The 23,742-nt window shown below is 46.3% G+C and overlaps 1 protein-coding gene across 1 annotated transcript in view; it reads right to left on the reverse strand.

The window, feature by feature from the left end:
• Window positions 1-23,742, reverse strand: part of SLC15A5 (solute carrier family 15 member 5) — a 107,014-nt gene that overhangs the window by 47,117 nt on the left and 36,155 nt on the right. The window contains exon 3 of the mRNA XM_069761855.1: window positions 10,651-10,820. Coding sequence (XP_069617956.1) covers window positions 10,651-10,820 — 170 coding nt within the window. The remainder of the gene's footprint in view (window positions 1-10,650; window positions 10,821-23,742) is intronic.

A 23,742-nucleotide genomic window follows, 5' to 3' on the forward strand; every position in this document is an offset into this window, starting at 1 on the left:
AAGACGGATCAATCACTACCTGCCTAACTCCGTCCCACGCAGCTTCTGCGCTCTCTAAATGGGGACTCCCGTCTCCAGATCCCTCGATCTCCGTGAACCTTTCTAAGCCTGGAGCTGGCGGAGGCCTCAGGGCTCGCATCACACCGGACTGGGAGGTGGCCTGAGCCCACTGCAACTTTGGTTCCTGGCTATTTTCCCGCACGGACACACTTGGATTTTTTCTCTTTTTTTTTTTTTAAGCTGCGTTGGTTTCTCTCGTGAGAGTTCCGCAGCATTTGGTTGCCCCATAAGTGAACTGTTTTTCTGGTTCTCACCTTCTGGACTCAGGGTTTCCCTGAATGGACCTCAGTCCGCTGGTTTATTTGTCGTATGTCTTGTTTGTTTCCCTGTTTCTCCCCTCCCTGTTCCCGGTCTGCCCTTACTTGTGTCCTACCCTATTGGCCACATGTTTTCTATGCCTTTGCACAAGCCATCGGTGTCTGAAGATTGTAAAACTGTTTTCATGTCTTTCCAATGAGTATTTCACGGTTTTCAATTAATGTTAATGGCCTCAACTCGCCGGGCAAGAGGTCTGTTGTATGGCGTCAGTTGGGCAAATCCCGTCATGATATTTTATGTCTTCAGGAAACTCACTTGCTTGAATGTGATAATCCCAGAATGCAATCAGGTTTGTACCCGCATCAGTTTTTCGCCAACGGCCCTTCAAAAAAGGCGGGAGTAGCCATTTTTTTCAGCAGATCCAACTCATTTCAGCTGGATCCGTTGGGTAGATTCATTGTGGTTCTAACCCTATTAATAATGCCCCCTATACTATTGCTTCGATCTACGCTCCTAACGTAGGGCAGCTTAAGTTTCTGGAGGACGTTTTCAAAACTTTACACGATATCCAGCATGGTCACAAACTGATTGCTGGTGACTTCAATGCCCCAATGTCTAGGGTTCTTGACTGCTCTGCCTCTTTCCTGACTAGATGCGAGATCGGGCCTCTAGCTGACTCTTTCCACTTGCATGATGTCTGGCGATATCTGCATTGCGGTGAGAGAGATTATACATTTTTGTCTCCCAGACACGGTTCCTATAGCAGGATTGATTTTGTGCTGGTGAATGACGTGGCTCTTCCTCACTGCATCTCATCGGATATAGGCAGTATCACCTGGTCGGACCATGCCCCGGTGTCCCTCACCCTGAAAGACCCCTTGGCCATCAGACCCCCTATGCAATGGCGTCTCAATGCCCATCTCCTTGCTGACCAATTCAACTCCCAATGTATAGAGGAGGCCCTGGGGGAATTTTTTGCCTCCAATGACACTCCAGGTATAGGTGATGACACCCTCTGGTTTGCTCACAAAGCGGTGATTAGGGGTCATTTCATCAAGCTGGCGGCAAAGGCTAAGAGGAAGCACAATGCGGCCCTTCATTTGGCTCTAGGCAAACTATCTCGTCTGGAGTCTGCTCATAAATTATCTCCCACCCCTGCACTTCTTTCTGACCTTTCTAAAGCCCGAATGCATGTTCGTAATCTACTCCTCCACAGAGCTGAGAAGGCCCTGAGGAAAACTAGAGCTAAATTCTACACAATGGGGGATCGAGCGGGTGCTGTGCTGGCCAGACGTGTAAGGAAGAGAGAGGCTCAATCCAAGATCCCATTTTTGCTCATGCCTGACGGCTCCCAGGTTCGCAACCCGATTCAGATTGCTGAGGAGTTTGCATCTTATTATTCCTCTCTCTATGACCTCGGGTCTGACCCAGGGATTCCTCAGCCTTCGCGGGAGTCAATTTTGGCGTTCTTGGAGAGGGCTAATCTCCCTTCGGTCACCCAGGAGCAGCTCTCTTTTCTAAACGCTCCCATTGTCGAGTCTGAGCTCTCGCAGATTGTTAGAGAAGCCAATAAGAGTTCTTCCCTGGGGCCTGATGGCTATTCTTTCCTTTACTATGCTCAGTTCTTCTCTATCCTCTCGCCCTATCTTTTGCGCCTTTTTAATAATTGGATGTCGGTTGGCAGTATTAGGGCGGAGGGGTTGGAAGCTTCCATTGCGACTCTCCCCAAACAAGGGAAACCCACAACATCTCCGGGGAACTTCCGCCCGATAGCACTTTTAAATTGCGACGCTAAGATTTATGCAAAAGTCTGGGCCAACAGATTGTTCTCGGTCCTTCCTGGTCTCATCCACCCCGACCAAGTTGGGTTTGTTCCTGGCAGACAGACCAGGGATGGCACCAGGCGCCTGATAGATCTCTTGGATGTGGTGGAGAGGGGGAGCCTCCCCAGTGTATTCCTGTCGCTTGATGCCGAAAAGGCGTTCGACAGGGTGCACTGGGGTTATATTGAACTCACACTGGAGAAATTTGGACTTACCGGGCAGATTGGCAAAGCGGTTATGGCATTATATTCCAATCCATGCGCGTCGGTTCGATCTGCGGGATTCGGGTCTCGGACATTTCCTATTCGGAATGGTACCTGCCAGGGCTGCCCCCTCTCCCCTATCATCTTTGCTTTGGTCATGGAGCCTTTGGCTGCCATGGTCAGGCAGAGCGTGGACATAAAGGGAATCGCGGTGGGGGGTTCTGAACATAAAATCGGTCTCTATGCCGACGACGTGGTCCTGACATGCACCTCACCTTTATCCTCACTGAACGCGATCGCTCTCATCCTATCTGAGTTCTCGGTGGTTTCATATTATAAGCTTAATTTGACCAAATCCACAATTTTTCCCCTTTACCTCCCCGCCCCCCTTCAGATTCAAATTCAATCCCAATATGCGTTTATTTGGGCTCCCTTGGGTTTTACGTACCTAGGCATCAGGATAACCAAGCTAGATAACATAGTTCGTTTGAATTGTGAAGAAACCCTGTCGGAGGTTAGGAGGGGTATGGAGCAATTAACAAGTGCGTCCCTCTCGTGGATGGCCCGCATACAAACGGCGAAAATGCTATTCCTTCCCAAAATAATGTACCTTTTTCGGTGCCTCCCCCTTTTCATCCCCTCGAAGTTTATTTCAGCTTTTCACTCCCATATAGACCGGTTTATTTGGAATAAAAAGCCCCATAGGGTCAAGCGTCGGATCATGTCCCTACCGTACTCTGAGGGGGGGTTGGGAGCTCCTGCGGTGCAGTCTTACTACAGGGCGGCGATCCTTGAGCCCCTTAAGATATGGTGGGAGGGAAACTCATGTTTGCCCTGGTTCCTGATTGAATCTCACTTTGCCCCCAAAAAATCGCTTAGATTGCTCTTGGAGCTTCAGCTGCTTCAAGTTCCTCTTGTGGGCCCCTGTCTCCGGTCAATCAGGAACGGTTCTAAACTATGGGCGCTGCTTAGCATTTCCCACCTAACATTTATGTATGATTATGTCTCTTTGCAGGCTCTGGAGTGTGCCATCGGCCACATTTCTCTTTCCTCCTGGTCGAGGCGCAGGGTGCTCCGGGTAGCGGACCTTTTCGGCTCTGACGGCATTTTGTCGTTTGAGGTCCTCTCAGGGAGATTCTCCCTTACTGGGTCTGATTTTTTTCAATATCTACAGATCCGCAGCTTTCTCAGATCACGTCGGTCATTCGGGGCGCCCCCGCCTTTGACAGAGGATCCGGCCCACAGATTCTTCAGGCCGGCCACTATTGTGCCACATGGCATCTCCATAATCTATAAAGCCCTCATCTCATCTGGCTCTACTGACAAGCTTCCTTTTATGTCTTCCTGGGAGTCCGCGCTGGGTTTTGATGCCTCCCTGGAGGATTGGCAATTTGCAATGGTTCACCCTTCCAGGTTTTCGTCCTGTCTTGGTCACTTGGAACAGGTGAAAAAAATTCATCTCCACTGGTACTTCACCCCCGTTCACCTGGCGAGGGTTTTCCCAGCCTCCTCCCTTCTCTGCTGGAGGAAATGCGGTGCATTGGGGTCCTCCTCTCATGTCTGGTGGTCGTGCCCGCAGATTCAGGTCTTCTGGCGTGAAGTGGAGGCCTTGATTGCTGATCTGACCCGTCTCCCCCTTGTGTTGACTGGTCGGCTCGCTGTTCTGGGCATCTCCCTCATTGATCTCCCTTCCCCCCTGCGGCCCATAGTTTCTAATATCCTAGTCGCCGCTAGACAGTGCATCGCGAAGCATTGGAAGGCCTCGGATGTCCCCTCCAGAGCAGAGCTGATCTCCAGGATCGACTTACACTTCTGCTATGAGGTTATTATGGTTCAGGGTCTATCGAGGAAAACTAGGGTCCTCTCGTGGTGGGACCCCTGGATATCCTCGGCATATATATTCCAGTCTGCTCTCTCCCTTATTTAAATGTATGCCTCTCTAACTTTTTTTTTTTTTCTTTTTTTTGGCTTTATCTGACACTGTATCTGTGTATCTTGTACTGATTACATTGTGGTCTTTAATATGTTGTGCATTGGACCTCTTCCCTCATCCCCCTCCCTCCCCCCCCCCTCTTATGTGTTGTTTAATAAGCAAAATTTTCAATAAATATTGATTGGTTAAAAAAAAAAAATGACTGCACAAAAGTAGACAGGTGCTAATGGATTCATAGGTCACAGTCCACTGGACATAAGGCCCAAGACATCTCCTACTGACGCATCCCTGGCTTCTCGGATCATTAACCGGTCTGGCATGTGTCATGCCATAATGATGACGGTGCATTGTGCCAGCCAATCAAAAAAGGATCTGGGAAAGCTGCAGGAAACAGCTAACTCTTGGAGATCCCATCCAGTGGCCACAGATTAACCACGGGTCAGTTTGCATGAGCTCTACAAATAAATAATGGCATCCTGTCTCCAAACCCCACAGAGAAAGGTAAAAAAATGGGTCTTCCATTGTCCAAGGTCAAGTAAACAATGAGAAGAAACAACGTTACTAGAATGTACAAAATAACCAATAAATCTCTGCTATGAAGTGTGTGATGATAATGTATAATATGACTTTTAGTTGTCCCTGTTAGCACACATATTGTGGGCTCTGACCCCCCTTCTCTCTGTGTTTCTGCTGGCAGAGATGTGTGTATATAGATCTCAAATCCCTCATGGCCCCGACCACAAGAATTTTTATGCGCTTGTAACTGCACAAATCTCCCTCCAGCTCCAGCTGAAACTGGTCTGATCTGCCTCAAAAGAAAGGATGTTCTATAGTATATAGATAGTAAGTATTATCAATAGTAAGATATCAATAGTAAGATATTGAGCCACCGATTTGGGCTAGAAAAATAATAAGTACATATTGCTAACTTCCATCGGTAGATCTGTCAACCACTGTAACCACTAGCAGCTAAATGCAACGAGTAAAAAGTACGGATTTTTACTTTTTACTTGTGCCCGTCACCAAGGAAGGTGACGGGCACAAGGGGGCATTCTTTGCGTCTGGAGGAGAGAAGGTTTTTCCACCAACATAGAAGAGGATTCTTTACTGTTAGGGCAGTGAGAATCTGGAATTGCTTGCCTGAGGAGGTGGTGATGGCGAACTCAGTCGAGGGGTTCAAGAGAGGCCTGGATGTCTTCCTGGAGCAGAACAATATTGTATCATACAATTATTAGGTTCTGTAGAAGGACGTAGATCTGGGGATTTATTATGATGGAATATAGGCTGAACTGGATGGACAAATGTCTTTTTTCGGCCTTACTAACTATGTTACTATGTTACTATTTCTCCGGAACCGTGTGGATTGGAACAACTAGGACAAATTTGGTATCAATAGAAAGCTAATTTTAATACAAGATGGATGAGGTGTTTATTATGCCAGATTCTCGAGCAAAGATATGAGAGTTATAAGAATTGTGGGAAAAACTGTACAGCTGAGGAGAGGGGATGGCGATGTAACCTCAACCCCTTTAGTGATGTCACAAGGCTGCAGTTATACGTTTCTGCACTTCATCCAGCCTTCAGTCTTTTTTTGCCTAAGGAGCTGTTACAACAGGTCTTATCTCATGAATTGGGACATTTGGGGCTCCGCCTACCAGCATGGTTGCCTGAGATGGTCTGAGCACATGTGAGTTTTATCTTTCTTCTTTAATCCATGTTATTTTATAATTGCTTTGTACATACATACTTTGTCTCATATTGTAACATCTTTATATACCTTTTTATAAGCACTGCCTGATCTTTATGGAGTAAAATATTTAAAATACTAGCTTCGTTCTCCTGCTCTAAAACGTACCCTAAGTCTTCTGAAGGGAATTACGCTACTGTTTTGGGTTAGCTTTGGACCCGTTAATCCAAGCCGATGGTGGCATACCGAGTGCTGTGCCTTTGGGAGTCGGTGTAGCGACTGCGGCATTGATAATTATTGTTCCTGCCTGAGTGGGAGTATTTATATCGCCTCGCTGCAGCGTGCCCAATAGCCAGTACACAGCAGGTGGCCTTTCTGGCGACTAATTACCCCAGGTGCAGTACCTAATCTGACCTGAAGGTAAGGGGGGCGCCAGAGAGCTGCAAGTTTTAAGTGGAACTGTAAGCGGGATATACATAAATCCCTGCAGTTCGTGTTATATTGCAGAGCAGTGGGATAACTAAGATAAGCGGTAAATTGAGAGGTAAATAGCCTTGTTTGTGTTTTCATCACATTGGAGCAGTGGAGGGATAACTAAGATAAGCCCCCCTGCACATGTGTAAAGAATAAAATGTAGAGAATGAATGAAGAATAATGTGGGAAGTGTAAAGAATAAAATGTAATGAATGAATGAAGAATAATGTGGGAAGTGTAAAGAATAAAATGTAATGAATGAATGAAGAATAATGTGGGAAGTGTATCCTGAGCCCTTTTGATACGTTTGAGGATTGAGGATTGTGCCCCTCCGGTCATCTTTGGTATTTTGCTAGGACTGTTCTACGTGTTATTTGCCCGTTTATGGTTTATTGCCACACTGTTTACCTTCATACTGTGTTGTCTAAGTAGCGTTCTGCCCATGTTATAAGGAGAGCAGGCGTTCGGTGGGATGATCTTTGGTCCATGCAGTTTCCACTAGTGCACCCACTGGACCCCATGTCTCCACAATATGACTTGACGTGTTTTTAATCGTTGTCCTTGCATTTAAATTAATGTCCAATAACAAAGTAGTAGTTTATTCACATAGGTGTGAGCTGCTGTTTTTTGACTCGTCAGGTTTTGGTGTCAATGTCTTCCTATTGGCCAGATGGGTGAGTCTACATCATTCTATTGTCGGATGGATGAGTCTACGTTTCCCTATAGATTGAATGTATGAGTGTCATATTCCTATAGGTTGAATGGATGATTCTATGTCTTTCTAATGGTCGGATGGATGAGTCCTCGTCTTCCTATTGGTTGGATGGATGAATCTACGTTTTCCTAGTGGTCAAATGAATAAGTCTCATCTTCACATTGGAAGAATAAGTCTATTCTTCTTATTGGTCGGATGACTGAGTCCTCATCTTCCTATTGGTTAGATGGAGTGAAAAAAGATGAATGGTGGGAGGTGGGGATCAACAGGGCGCCACCAAGGACAGATAAGAAAAGTCGATTTATTCAACACACAATGTGTTTGAGGGATGAGCCGTCCTCTTCATCGGGTGATTACAAAATGTTGGAATGTAGGCTGACCTGGATGGACAAATGTCTTTTTTCGGCCTTACTAACTATGTAACTATGTGTATACCACGCTCAGGACTTTAAAGAGACAGACACTGATGTAATTGGTTGAACATGATTTAACTTACCAGGTACCAGGTGAGGTTCTGATTAATAACAGTATTAAATCTATGGGTTTTGTCTATAAACACCAATAAGTCCTGCCCAACTACCGGATCCAGTGAAGCCGCACAAGCTATGGGATCTTACGAGAATTTCTATTGTACCCACCTATTATTATTAATTCTATTTTCTCCTCTTCCTAACAATTAATGTTTAGTGTTTCAATATGGTTTTGTCTTCTATGATTTGTAATCATGTAAATTTTATGTATAGTTATGTTTTTTAAAACCTGTATGCAATCAATTATCAACCAATCAGGTCAGTGCCTGTCTCTTTAAAGCCCTGAGCGTGGTATAGATTTTGTAATCAACTGAAGAACGTGATGGCTCATCCCTGAAACGCATTGTATGTTGAATAAATCGACTTTTCTCATCTGACCTTGGTGGTCCGTGATTCAGAGCGTGGTGCCCTGTGGATCTCCACCGCCCACCTATCATCGATTTTTACTGCATTACAGCTCCTCAGCAGGACACCAGGAGTGGTGGGAAGGTGCTGCAGTGCCCCCGGACCATCATCATTCACCACCTAGAATCAGCGTTGTGCCTGGCATGCATAACTACCGGAGGTGAGTAGAATATCTCGTCCTCCACCGCCTATGTGTTGTGACATTCTTCACATAGAGCGCCCTCTCTTTTATTTTTTTTATTGATCAGATGGCCTTCTTCATATTGATCAGATGAATGAATCTTGGTCTTCCAATTGGTCAGATGGATAAGTTTACATCTTTCTATTGGTCAGATTGAGGAGTATACACTTTCCTGTAGGTCAGATGGATGACTCTTCATCTTTCCATTGGTCAGATTAATGAGTTTACGCCTTTATATTGTTTGGATGGGTGAGTCTACATCTTTCAATTGGTCAAATGGATGAGTCTACATCTTTATATTGGTCTGAAATTTGACTCTACATCTTTCAATTGGTCGGATTCAATTGGTCCCCTGCTTCTCTCCTCTGCAAATCTCTCCACTGGCTCCCATTCCCCAACTAATCCAGTTCAAACTACTAACACTGATTTACAAAGCCATCCACAACCTGTCCCCTCCCTATATCTCTGAACTAATCTCCCAATATCTTCCCTCACGTGATCTCCGGTCCTCCCAAGACCGTCTACTCTCCTCCACACTTATTCGTTCCTCACACAACCGCCTCCAAGATTTCTCCCGAATATCCCCCATCCTCTGGAATTCCATGCCTCAACACGTCCGATTATCCACCACCCTCGGCTCCTTCAGACGGAACCTGAAAACCCATCTCTTCAAGAAAGCCTACAGCCTGCAATAACCATTCTGCCGCCTCACCATCGCCAGAGCCACCGCCTCACCATCGCCAGAGCCGCCGCCTCGCCCCTACCTTCTGTCTCTCCCCACTATCCCATAGAATGTAAGTCCGCAAGGACAGGGTCCTCTCCCCTCTGTATCCGTCTGTCAATGTAAACCTGCTTACTGTAATCGATATCTATAACCCTGTATGTAACTCCTTTCTCATGTACAGCACCATGGAATTAATGGCGCTATATAAATAAATAATAATAATAATAATAAATTGATGAGTCTACATTTTCCTGTAGGTCAGATGGATGACTCTTCGTCTTCCTGTTGGTCGGATGGATGAGTCTACACCTTTATAGTATTTGGATGTGTGAGTCTACATCTTTCTGTTGGTCAAAAGGATAAGTCTATGTCTTCTTATCGGTCGGATGGATGAGTCTATATCTTTCCATTAGTTAGATGGATGTGTCTTCTTTATTCTATTGATCAGGTGAATAGGTCTTCCTCTTCCTGTTGGTGGGATTAGTGAGTCTACATCATTCTATTGGTCAGATGGATAGGTCTATGTATTTCTATTGGTCGGATGGATGAGTCTACATCTTTATATTGGTCTGATAGATGAGTTTACATCTTTCTACTAGTCGGATTGATGAGTATACACTTTCCTGTAGGTCAGATGGATTACTCTTTATCTTTCCATTGGTCAGATTGATGAGTTTACGTCTTTATATTGTTTGGATGGAAAAAAAAACATCTTTCTTTTGGTCAGATGGACAAGTCTACGTCTTTCTATTAGTCAGATGGATAGGTCTCTGTATTTCTATTGGTTTGATGGATGAGTCAACATCTTTATATTGGTCTGATGGATGAGTCTACGTCTTTCTATTGGTCAGATGGACAAGTCTATGTCTTTCTATTAGTCAGATGGATAGGTCTCTGTATTTCTATTGGTTTGATGGATGAGTCTACGTCTTTATATTGGTCTGATGGATGAGTCTACGTCTTTCAATTGGTCGAATTGAGGAGTCTACACTTTCCTGTAGGTCAGATGGATGACTCTTCATCTTTCTATTGGTCAGATGGATAAGTCTACGTCTTTCTATTGGTCAGATGGATAAGTCTATGTATTTCCCCGAGGTCATTCATCTTTATGTTTATAGTCCTTTTACTAGGCACTGCTTCTAATAGCCAGTTTCCTACTCCACACTGATGAGGGGCAAATACCCCGAAACAGCTGTATGTGGATGGATACCATGTTTTGGCATAGGTGGTTTTCCTTTTTGGATGCTGCCCTTCCCGTGGTTGTTCCTTCCCGGTGAAAGACCTGGCTATTTATTGCTTGCGTTGAGAAACACGTGATGGTGTCTCCGCGGCTTTTCTACATGCATTTACATCATTCTATTGGTCAGATGGATAAGTCTACGTCTTTCTATTGGTCAGATGGGTGAGTTTACATCTTTTTATTAGTCTAATTTTTGAGTGTATGTTGTTATTGATCGAATGGATAAGCCTACATCTGCATTGGTCGGATGGATGAGTCTACGTTTTCCTATTGGTAACATGGATGAATCCACACCTCTTCAGTGTACACTGTGGCTGCCTCCAAGAGACTGCAAAATGTCCACTATACAACTTATCACTTTCTATAAGGCAGAGGGCAATTCTCATCTGTGGGACAGGATCCGTGGATGGGACTTACCTGTTGACGGCTGGTAGATCAGCTCATTACGGGTCATGTAAATTGTAATTAAAGCCATAACGATTGACATGAATGGTATAAGAAACCCCAAGTTCTTGGCCACTGACTGCTGAATATAAGAGATTCCCACAAACACGACAAGACAGTTCAAATTAATGAGCCAATAAAACCTGCAAACAGAAGAAAGAAAAATGACTATATTCTCCAGTCACTTTCAGAGCTGCACTCAATATTCTGCTGTTACATTATGTCTTTTCCTCCAGTCACTACCAAAGCTGCCGTCACTATTCTGCTGTTACATCATATCTTATCCTTCAGTCACCTACAGAGCGCACACACTATTCTGCTGTTCTATGATGAGATACATGATAGGATCCTGTCTGCAGACACCACTAGGGGGAGCTCCCTGTATACAGAGATACATGATAGGATCCTGTCTGCAGCCACCACTAGGGGGAGCTCCCTGTATACAGAGATACATGATAAGATCCTGTCTGCAACCACCACTAGGGGGAGCTCCCTGTATACACAGATACAGGATAAGATCCTGTCTGCAGCCACCAATAGGTGGAGCTCCCTGTATACAGAGATACATGATAATATCCTGTCTGCAGCCACCACTAGGGGAAGCTCCCTGTATACAGAGATACAGGATAAGATCCTGTCTGCAGCCACCACTAGGGGGAGCTCCCTGTATACAGAGATACATGATAAGATCCTGTCTGCAGTCACCACTAGGGGGAGCTCCCTGTATACAGAGATACATGATAAGATCCTGTCTGCAGTCACCACTAGGGGGAGCTCCCTGTATACAGAGATACATGATAAGATCCTGTCTGCAGCCACCACTAGGGGGAGCTCCCTGTATACAGAGATACATGATAAGATCCTGTCTGCAGCCACCACTAGGGGGAGCTCCTTGTATACAGAGATACATGATAAGATCCTGTCTGCAGTCACCACTAGGAGGAGCTCCCTGTATACAGAGATACATGATAAGATCTTGTCTGCAGCCACCACTAGGGGGAGCTCCCTGTATACAGAGATACATGATAAGATTCTGTCTGCAGTCACCACTAGGGGGAGCTCCCTGTATACAGAGATACATGATAAGATCCTGTCTGCAGCCACCACTAGGAGGAGCTCCCTGTATACAGAGATACATGATAAGATCCTGTCTGTAGCCACCACTAGGAGGAGCTCCCTGTATAGAGAGATACATGATAAGATCCTGTCTGCAGCCACCACTAGGGGGAGCTCCCTGTATACAGAGATACATGATAAGATCCTGTCTGCAGCCACCACTAGGGGGAGCACCCTGTATACAGAGATACATGATAAGATCCTGTCTGCAGCCACCACTAGGAGGAGCTCCCTGTATACAGAGATACATGATAAGATCTTGTCTGCAGCCACCACTAGGGGGAGCTCCCTGTATACAGAGATACATGATAAGATCCTGTCTGCAGTCACCACTAGAGGGAGCTCCCTGTATACAGAGATACATGATAAGATCCTGTCTGCAGCCACCACTAGAGGGAGCTCCCTGTATACAGAGATACATGATAAGATCCTGTCTGCAGCCACCACTAGGGGGAGCTCCCTGTATACAGAGATACATGATAAGATCCTGTCTGCAGTCACCACTAGAGGGAGCTCCCTGTATACAGAGATACATGATAAGATCCTGTCTGCAGTCACCACTAGGAGGAGCTCCCTGTATACAGAGATACATGATAAGATCCTGTCTGCAGCCACCACTAGGGGGAGCTCCCTGTATACAGAGATACATGATAAGATCCTGTCTGCAGTCACCACTAGGAGGTGCTCTCTGTATACAGAGATACATGATAAGATCCTGTCTGCAGCCACCACTAGGGGGAGCTCCCTGTATACAGAGATACATGATAAGATCCTGTCTGAATTCTCCACTAGGGGGAGCTCCCTGTATACAGAGATACATGATAAGATCCTGTCTGCAGCCACCACTAGGGGGAGCTCCCTGTATACAGAGATACATAATAAGATTCTGTCTGCAGCCACCACTAGGGGGAGCTCCCTGTATACAGAGATACATGATAAGATTCTGTCTGCACTCACCACTAGGGGGAGCTCCCTGTATACAGAGATACATGATAAGATTCTGTCTGCAGCCACCACTAGGGGGAGCTCCCTGTATACAGAGATACATAATAAGATCCTGTCTGTAGTCACCACTAGGGGGAGCTCCCTGTATACAGAGATACATGATAAGATTCTGTCTGCAGCCACCACTAGGGGAGCTCCCTGTATACAGAGATACATGATAAGATCCTGTCTGCACTCACCACTAGGGGGAGATCCCTGTATACAGAGATACATGATAAGATTCTGTCTGCAGCCACCACTAGGGGGCGCTCCCTGTATACAGAGATACATGATAAGATCCTGTCTGCAGTCACCACTAGGGGGAGCTCCCTGTATACAGAGATACATGATAAGATTCTGTCTGCAGCCACCACTAGGGGGAGCTCCCTGTATACAGAGATACATGATAAGATTCTGTCTGCAGCCACCACTAGGGGGAGCTCCCTGTATACAGAGATACATAATAAGATTCTGTCTGCAGCCACCACTAGGGGGAGCTCCCTGTGTACAGAGATACATGATAAGATTCTGTCTGCACTCACCACTAGGGGGAGCTCCCTGTATACAGAGATACATGATAAGATTCTGTCTGCAGCCACCACTAGGGGGAGCTCCCTGTATACAGAGATACATAATAAGATCCTGTCTGTAGTCACCACTAGGGGGAGCTCCCTGTATACAGAGATACATGATAAGATTCTGTCTGCAGCCACCACTAGGGGAGCTCCCTGTATACAGAGATACATGATAAGATCCTGTCTGCACTCACCACTAGGGGGAGATCCCTGTATACAGAGATACATGATAAGATCCTGTCTGCAGCCACCACTAGGGGGAGCTCCCTGTATACAGAGATACATGATAAGATTCTGTCTGCAGCCACCACTAGGGGGAGCTCCCTGTATACAGAGATACATGATAAGATTCTGTCTGCAGCCACCACTAGGGGGCGCTCCCTGTATACAGAGATACATGATAAGATCCTGTCTGCAGTCACCACTAGGGGGAGCTCCCTGTATACAGAGATACATGATAAGATTCTGTCTGCAGCCACCACTAGGGGGAGCTCCCTGTATACAGAGATACATGATAAGATCCTGTCTGCAGCCACCACTAGGGGGAGCTCCCTGTATACAGAGATACATGATAAGATTCTGTCTGCAGCCACCACTAGGGGGCGCTCCCTGTATACAGAGATACATGATAAGATCCTGTCTGCACTCACCACTAGGGGGAGCTCCCTGTATACAGAGATACATGATAAGATTCTGTCTGCAGCCACCACTAGGGGGAGCTCCCTGTATATAGAGATACATGATAAGTTCCTGTCTGCAGTCACCACTAGGGGGAGCTCCCTGTATACAGAGATACATAATAAGATCCTGTCTGCAGCCACCACTAGGGGGAGCTCCCTGTATACAGAGATACATGATAAGATTCTGTCTGCAGCCACCACTAGGGGGAGCTCCCTGTATACAGAGATACATGATAAGATTCTGTCTGCAGCCACCACTAGGGGGACCTCCCTGTATACAGAGATACATAAGATCCTGTCTGCAGCCACCAGTAGGGGGAGCTCCCTGTATACAGAGATACATGATAAGATTCTGTCTGCAGCCACCACTAGGGGGTGCTCCCTGTATACAGAGATACATGATAAGATCCTGTCTGCAGCCACCACTAGGGGGAGCTCCCTGTATACAGAGATACATGATAAGATTCTGTCTGCAGCCTCCACTAGGGGGAGCTCCCTGTATACAGAGATACATGATAAGATTCTGTCTGCAGCCACCACTAGGGGGACCTCCCTGTATACAGAGATACATAAGATCCTGTCTGCAGCCACCAGTAGGGGGAGCTCCCTGTATACAGAGATACATGATAAGATTCTGTCTGCAGCCACCACTAGGGGGAGCTCCCTGTATACAGAGATACATGATAAGATTCTGTCTGCAGCCACCACTAGGGGGAGCTCCCTGTATACAGAGATACATGATAAGATCCTGTCTGCAGTCTCCACTAGGGGGAGCTCCCTGTATACAGAGATACATGATAAGATTCTGTCTGCAGCCACCACTAGGGGGAGCTCCCTGTATACAGAGATACATGATAAGATCCTGTCTGCAGTCACCACTAGGGGGAGCTCCCTGTATATAGAGATACATGATAAGTTCCTGTCTGCAGTCTCCACTAGGGGGAGCTCCCTGTATACAGAGATACATGATAAGATCCTGTCTGCAGTCACCACTAGGGGGAGCTCCCTGTATACAGAGATACATGATAAGATCCTGTATGCAGTCACCACTAGGGGGAGCTCCCTCTATACAGAGATACATGGTAAGATCCTGTCTGTAGTCACCACTAGGGCGAGCTCCCTGTATACAGAGATACATGATAAGATCCTGTCTGCAGCCACCACTAGGGGGAGCTCCCTGTATACAGAGATACATGATAAGATCCTGTCTGCAGTCACCACTAGGGGGAGCTCCCTGTATATAGGGATACATGATAAGATCCTGTCTGCAGCCACCACTAGGGGGAGCTCCCTGTATACAGAGATACATGATAAGATCCTGTCTGCAGTCACCACTAGGGGAAGCTCCCTGTATACAGAGATACATGATAAGATCCTGTCTGCAGTCACCACTAGGGGGAGCTCCCTGTATACAGAGATACATGATAAGATCTTGTCTGCAGCCACCACTAGAGGGAGCTCCCTTTATACAGAGATACATGATAAGATCCTGTCTGCAGCCACCACTAGGGGAGCTCCCTGTATACAGAGATACATGATAAGATCCTGTCTGCAGTCACCACTAGGGGGAGCTCCCTGTATACAGAGATACATGATAAGATCCTGTCTGCAGTCACCACTAGGGGGAGCCCCCCTGTATAGAGAAATACATGATAAGATCCTGTCTGCAGCCACCACTAGGGGGAGCTCCCTGTATACAGATATACATGATAAGATCCTGTCTGCAGCCACCACTAGGGGGAGCTCCCTGTATACAGAGATACATGATAAGATCCTGTCTGCAGCCACCACTAGGGGGAGCTCCCTGTATACAGAGATACATGATAAGATTCTGTCTGCAGCCACCACTAGGGGGAGCTCCCTGTATACAGAGGTACATGATAAGATTCTGTCTGCAGCCACCACTAGGGGGAGCTCCCTGTATACAGAGATACATGATAAGATCCTGTCTGCAGCCACCACTAGGGGGAGCTCCCTGTATACAGAGATACATGATAAGATCCTGTCTGCAGCCACCACTAGGGGGAGCTCCCTGTATACAGAGATACATGATAAGATTCTGTCTGCAGCCACCACTAGGGGGAGCTCCCTGTATACAGAGGTACATGATAAGATTCTGTCTGCAGCCACCACTAGGGGGAGCTCCCTGTATACAGAGGTACATGATAAGATTCTGTCTGCAGCCACCACTAGGGGGAGCTCCCTGTATACAGAGGTACATGATAAGATCCTGTCTGCAGTCACCACTAGGGGGAGCTCCCTGTATACAGAGATACATGATAAGATCCTGTCTGCAGCCACCACTAGGGGGAGCTCCCTGTATACAGAGATACATGATAAGATTCTGTCTGCAGCCACCACTAGGGGGAGCTCCCTGTATACAGAGGTACATGATAAGATTCTGTCTGCAGCCACCACTAGGGGGAGCTCCCTGTATACAGAGATACATGATAAGATCCTGTCTGCAGCCACCACTAGGGGGAGCTCCCTGTATACAGAGATACATAAGATCCTGTCTGCAGTCACCACTAGGGGGAGCTCCCTGTATACAGAGATACATGATAATATCCTGTCTGCAGCCACCACTAGGGGGAGCTCCCTGTATACAGAGATACATGATAATATCCTGTCTGCAGCCACCACTAGGGGGAGCTCCCTGTATACAGAGATACATGATAAGATTCTGTCTGCAGCCACCACTAGGGGGCGCTCCCTGTATACAGAGATACATGATAAGATCCTGTCTGCAGCCACCACTAGGGGGAGCTCCCTGTACACAGAAATACATGATAAGATCCTGTCTGCAGTCACCACTAGGGGGAGCTCCCTGTATACAGAAATACATGATAAGATCCTGTCTGCAGTCACCACTAGGGGGAGCTCCCTGTATACAGAGATACATGATAAGATTCTGTCTGCAGCCACCACTAGGGGGAGCTCCCTGTACACAGAAATACATGATAAGATCCTGTCTGCAGTCACCACTAGGGGGAGCTCCCTGTATACAGAGATACATGATAAGATCCTGTCTGCAGCCACCACTAGGGGGAGCTCCCTGTATACAGAGATACATGATAAGATCCTGTCTGCAGTCACCACTAGGGGGAGCTCCCTGTATACAGAGATACATGATAAGATTCTGTCTGCAGCCACCACTAGGGGGAGCTCCCTGTATACAGAGATACATGATAAGATCCTGTCTGCAGTCACCACTAGGGGGAGCTCCCTGTATACAGAGATACATGATAAGATTCTGTCTGCAGCCACCACTAGGGGGCGCTCCCTGTATACAGAGATACATGATAAGATTCTGTCTGCAGCCACCACTAGGGGGAGCTCCCTGTATACAGAGATACATGATAAGATCCTGTCTGCAGCCACCACTAGGGGGAGCTCCCTGTGTAGGGATTACATACATATTTTAGTAACGGATGCTTTACTGATCATGTGATTGCATTCAGTGTGAGTCATTGGCTTTCAGTCATACAGGCGTCTCTGTTTACCACGCACACATCTGGACATTATGCTGTGTGCACGCCTCGGCTTTCTCTGCACAGATGTGCTGCACAGCGAGCTGTCAGTCGGCACTGGCCATGCTTAACCTGTGGGAGCAGTGAAGTCTGTGGCCTCTATGACTGATAGCAAGTGGCTCACTGAAGGAATAAGGTTCTTCTCTCCTGCAGTCGCTCCCTCAGTCCGGCGCCCGCACAGCATCGAAATGCTATTAATCTGCAGATTAACCCTACGTTAGGTACAGAAAGTCTTCAGACCCTTTTAAATTTTTCACTCGGTTTAATTGCAACCATTTGGTAAATTCAAAAAAGTTAATTTTTCCTCATTAATTTTCACTCTGCACCTCATCTTGACTGAAATAAACAGAAATGTAGAAATGTTTGCAAATTTAATAAAAAAGAACAACTGAAATATCACATAGTCATAAGTCTTCAGCCCCTTGCTCAGACTCTCATATGTAAGTCCCATGCTGTCCATTTCCTTGTGATCCTCCTTGAGATGGTTCTACTCCTTCATTGAATTTCTGCAGGACTCAAGGTTCCTAAGAGCACAGTGGCCTCCATAATCCTTAAATGGAAGAAGTTTGGGACCTCCAGAAGTCTTCCTAGACCTGGCCGTCCAGCCAAACTGAGCAATCGTGGGAAAAGAGCCCAGTAGGGAGATGGCAGAAAGTTTCATAAAGTCAACTATCACTCCTTCTCTCAGTCCAGCATTCAACGTCTGTCCTATGCTGTAATAGGAGAATAAATCACACACCGACCCAGGCCACTCATACACGCTGCCACCAGTCACCGAATACACGGCCGATGAGTCCCGGAAATTACTAATACTGTCTACCACTCATACGCATCATACAGTTTAACGCTATGGATTCTTTTAGAACATTCAAGGTTCAACTTGTTAAAGTTTTAGGCTTTAAAACAAAAAAGATTCAGTGCTTACAGAAAAAAGTATAAAAATATGATAATAAAAAGACATAAAAATACGCAAAAACAGTTATAAAATAAAGAGAGAAAACTTACAGAAGTCCTAACTTTGCAGTCTGCTTTCTGCTCCCTGAGGGTAGGATGAATATAGACTGGATCACATCAGCTTCCCAGGCTGCCCTCACATGTGAGCACTTTTGAATGTATACAGGCTTAATTTATAATAATAATAATAATCTTTATTTTTATATAGCGCTAACATATTCCGCAGCGCTTTACAGTTTTGCACACATTATCAATTATTATTATTAATTTATAGGTTTACTCTGGAGGTCAGATTTCTAGACCAGCCCCTCAGCTTAATATCATAATTGCTTGTTTTTGATTGGACAGTGGCTGCTCCCCCAATGAATATATTATTTGTTCTGAGATTCCCTGTGTAAAAGTTCTCACAGATAGATGTTGACAGGCTGTAATTGACATCTCTCTTCAAAGAGCTAGGAGGTGTCAAATGTTTCCCTTTTTCTTGGTTCCCAGCACGACCCCCTGGCGAGAGTGGAGACATTAGTCTGCCTTCTCAAGTTATGTATGCTGTGACCTCTATGAGGCCTGCAGTTTCAAGACAGATGTTCAACTACTGCTAGTTACAAATATAACCCTAGACATATGTCACTACACATATAGATATATACATATTTCACTACAGCAGCCAAGTACAGAGATATCCTGGATGAAAATCTCTTCCAGAGTGCTCTGGACCTCAGACTTGGCCAAAGGTTCACCTTCCAACAAGACAATGACCCTAAGTACACAGCTAAAATAAGACAGGAGTGGTTTCAGAAAAACTCTGTGACCATTCTTGACCGGCCCAGCCAGAGCCCTGACCTAAGCCCAATTGAGCATCTCTGGAGAGACCTGAAATTGGCGTCCACCAACGTTCACCATCCAACCTGACGGAACTGGAGAGGATCTGCAAGGAAGAATGGCCGAGGATCCTCAAATCCAGGGGGGGAAAACTTGTTCCATCATTCCCAAGAAGACTCCTGGCTGTACTAGCTCAAAAGGTTGTCAGGAAGATATACATTATTTTCCATTGTTCTGGGGCACAACCAGAACTGACCTACTACTCCCACTATTGGTTTCTGTAGGACCAAATCCTACATACAGTCTCTCTGTCTTTCTCTCTGTGAATTTCCACTCTCCCTTCCTTTGGAATGCTGAGTTTTATTGCCTGCCGGCACTAGCAAAGCTGAATGCATTTTCCCTCCAAAAATATCTTTGGCTTCTAGGCAAAACACTGAAAGTCAAATTCAATAATACACATTAATCCCAGAAACATGAAAATTAGATTTGCAGGATCTGGGCACTTGGGGTTACGCATGGCAGCGTTTAGCTGCATTTAGGGCTATCAGAAACCTGGAAAATGAATTTATTTTCATCCCTTTTATTTCATAATTGCTTGTACATATTTGTATTTTGTATCTTTTGTAAACACTGCTGATTCTTCCGGATAAAATTATAAATTTGCTAGCTTCATTCTTCTTGTTCTATGAGCGATCCGCCACATACTCCGCGCAAATTCACGTTACTAAACGGGTGTCCGATCCCCTATAAGAGGTCGGTGGTGGCAGCATAGTTTTCGTATTTATGTGGTGTTGGGGACTTGATGGTGACCAGATCGAGGCATATACAGGTCCTTCTCAAAAAATTAGCATATAGTGTTAAATTTCATTATTTACCATAATGTAATGATTACAATTAAACTTTCATATATTATAGATTCATTATCCACCAACTGAAATTTGTCAGGTCTTTTATTGTTTTAATACTGATGATTTTGGCATACAACTCCTGATAACCCAAAAAACCTGTCTCAATAAATTAGCATATCAAGAAAAGGTTCTCTAAACGACCTATTACCCTAATCTTCTGAATCAACTAATTAACTCTAAACACATGCAAAAGATACCTGAGGCTTTTATAAACTCCCTGCCTGGTTCATTACTCAAAACCCCCATCATGGGTAAGACTAGCGACCTGACAGATGTCAAGAAGGCCATCATTGACACCCTCAAGCAAGAGGGTAAGACCCAGAAAGAAATTTCTCAACAAATAGGCTGTTCCCAGAGTGCTGTATCAAGGCACCTCAATGGTAAGTCTGTTGGAAGGAAACAATGTGGCAGAAAACGCTGTACAACGAGAAGAGGAGACCGGACCCTGAGGAAGATTGTGGAGAAGGACCGATTCCAGACCTTGGGGAACCTGAGGAAGCAGTGGACTGAGTCTGGTGTGGAAACATCCAGAGCCACCGTGCACAGGCGTGTGCAGGAAATGGGCTACAGGTGCCGAAATGGGCTACAGAGAAGCAGCACTGGACTGTTGCTAAGTGGTCCCAAGTACTTTTTTCTGATGAAAGCAAATTTTGCATGTCATTCGGAAATCAAGGTGCCAGAGTCTGGAGGAAGACTGGGGAGAAGGAAATGCCAAAATGCCTGAAGTCCAGTGTCAAGTACCCACAGTCAGTGATGGTGTGGGGTGCCATGTCAGCTGCTGGTGTTGGTCCACTGTGTTTCATCAAGGGCAGGGTCAATGCAGCTAGCTATCAGGAGATTTTGGAGCACTTCATGCTTCCATCGGCTGAAATGCTTTATGGAGATGAAGATTTCATTTTTCAGCACGACCTGGCACCTGCTCACAGTGCCAAAACCACTGGTAAATGGTTTACTGACCATGGTATTACTGTGCTCAATTGGCCTGCCAACTCTCCTGACCTGAACCCCATAGAGAATCTGTGGGATATTGTGAAGAGAAAGTTGAGAGACGCAAGACCCAACACTCTGGATGAGCTTAAGGCCGCTATTGAAGCATCCTGGGCCTCCATAACATCTCAGCAGTGTCACAGGCTGATTGCCTCCATGCCACGCCGCATTGAAGCAGTCATTTCTGCCAAAGGATTCCCCACCAAGTATTGAGTGCATAACTGAACATTATTATTTGTTGGTTTTTTTGTTTGTTATTAAAAAACACTTTTATTTGATTGGATGGGTGAAATATGCTAATTTATTGAGACAGGTTTTTTGGGTTATCAGGAGTTGTATGCCAAAATCATCAGTATTAAAACAATAAAAGACCTGACAAATTTCAGTTGGTGGATAATGAATCTATAATATATGAAAGTTTAATTGTAATCATTACATTATGGTAAATAATGAAATTTAACACTGTATGCTAATTTTTTGAGAAGGACCTGTATATGTTCCTATCAGGAACCGGTGGCATATACACATCCCGTCACATCACATGCCACAATATTCAGCATAAAATAGAGCTGCTGCGCTCATTTTCTTATCTCGGTCAATACCCTTATTGGCCAGCAGGGTAAGGGGGCGCCAGAGAGCTGCAAGTTCCTGACTAAGTTTGTGACAGGGTGCTTCTACTCAATATTGAGCAAAGGGTCTGAATACTTATGACCATGTGCCTGGCCCACTCCAGTCTTATTCTCTATCTATCAGATAACTCTCTTCTCGACCCTCTACAATCCGGTTTCCGCTCTTTACACTCTACTGAAACTGCCCTCACTAAAGTCTCTAATGACCTACTAACAGCTAAATCTAATGGTCACTACTCCATGCTAATTCTCTTGGATCTCTCCGCAGGATTCGACACTGTGGATCATCAGCTCCTCCTCACTATGTTCCGCTCCATCGGCCTCAAGGACACCGTTCTCTCCCGGTTCTCCTCCGATCTCTCTGACCGCTCCTTCACTGTATCTTTTGCTGGTTCCTCCTCCTCTCACCTTCCCCTTACTGTTGGGGTTTCTCAAGGATCAGTCCTAGGCCCCCTCCTCTTCTCTTTGTATACTGCCCCTATTGGACAAACAATCAGTAGATTTGGGTTCCAGTACCATCTCTATGCTGATGACACCCAATTATACACTTCTTCTGATATCACGCCGGCCTTTCTAGAAAACACCAGTGATTGTCTTACCGCTGTCTCGAACATCATGTCCTCCCTCTATCTGAAACTGAACCTCTCAAAAACGGAACTCCTCGTGTTTTCTCCCTCTATTAACCTACCTTTGCCCGACATTGCCATTTCTGTGTGTGGTTCCACCATTACTCCCAAGCAACATGCCTGCTGCCTTGGGGTCATACTTGATTCTGAGCTTTCCTTCACCCCCCACATCCGATCACTGGCTCGCTCTTCTTATCTGCATCTCAAAAACATTTCTAGAATTCCACCCTACCTATGCTCTCCATGGCTCAGCACCACCCAACATCTCCTCCCTGGTCTCTGCCTACCACCCTACCTATGCTCTCCATGGCTCAGCACCACCCTACATCTCCTCTCTGGTCTCAGCCTACCACCCTACCCGTGCCCTCCATGGCTCAGCACCACCCTACATCTCCTCCCTGGTATCAGTCTACCACCCTACCTGTGCTCTCCATGGCTCAGCACCACCCTACATCTCCTCCCTGGTCTCAGCCTACCACCCTACCCGTGCTCTCCATGGCTCAGCACCACCCTACATCTCCTCCCTGGTCTCAGCCTACCACCCTACCCGTGCTCTCCATGGCTCAGCACCATCCTACATCTCCTCCCTGGTCTCAGTCTACCACCCTACCCGTGCTCTCCATGGCTCAGCACCACTCTACATCTCCTCCCTGGTCTCAGCCAACCACCCTACCTATGCTCTCCATGGCTCAGCACCACCCTACATCTCCTCTCTGGTCTCAGCCTACCACCCTACCCGTGCCCTCCATGGCTCAGCACCACCCTACATCTCCTCCCTGGTCTCAGCCTATCACCCTACCCGTGCTCTCCATGACTCAGCACCACCCTACATCTCCTCCCTGGTCTCTGCATACCACCCTACCTATGCTCTCCATGACTCAGCACCACCAAACATCTCCTCCCTGGTCTCAGCCTACCACCCTACCCATGCTCTCCATGGCTCAGCACCACCCTACATCTCCTTCCTGGTCTCAGTCTACCACCCTACCTGTGCTCTCCATGGCTCAGCACCACCCTACATCTCCTCCCTGGTCTCAGCCTACCACCCTACCCGTGCTCTCCATGGCTCAGCAGCACCCTACATCTCCTCCCTGGTCTCAGCCTAGCACCCTACCCGTGCTCTCCATGGCTCAGCACCACTCCACATATCCTCCCTGGTCTCAGTCTACCACCCTACCCGTGCTCTCCCATGGGTCAGCACCACCCTACATCTCCTCCCTGGTCTCAGCCTACCACCCTACCCGTGCTCTCCATGGC

This window comes from Ranitomeya imitator, chromosome 4 (assembly GCF_032444005.1).
Source record: "Ranitomeya imitator isolate aRanImi1 chromosome 4, aRanImi1.pri, whole genome shotgun sequence".
Taxonomy (NCBI): domain Eukaryota; kingdom Metazoa; phylum Chordata; class Amphibia; order Anura; family Dendrobatidae; genus Ranitomeya; species Ranitomeya imitator.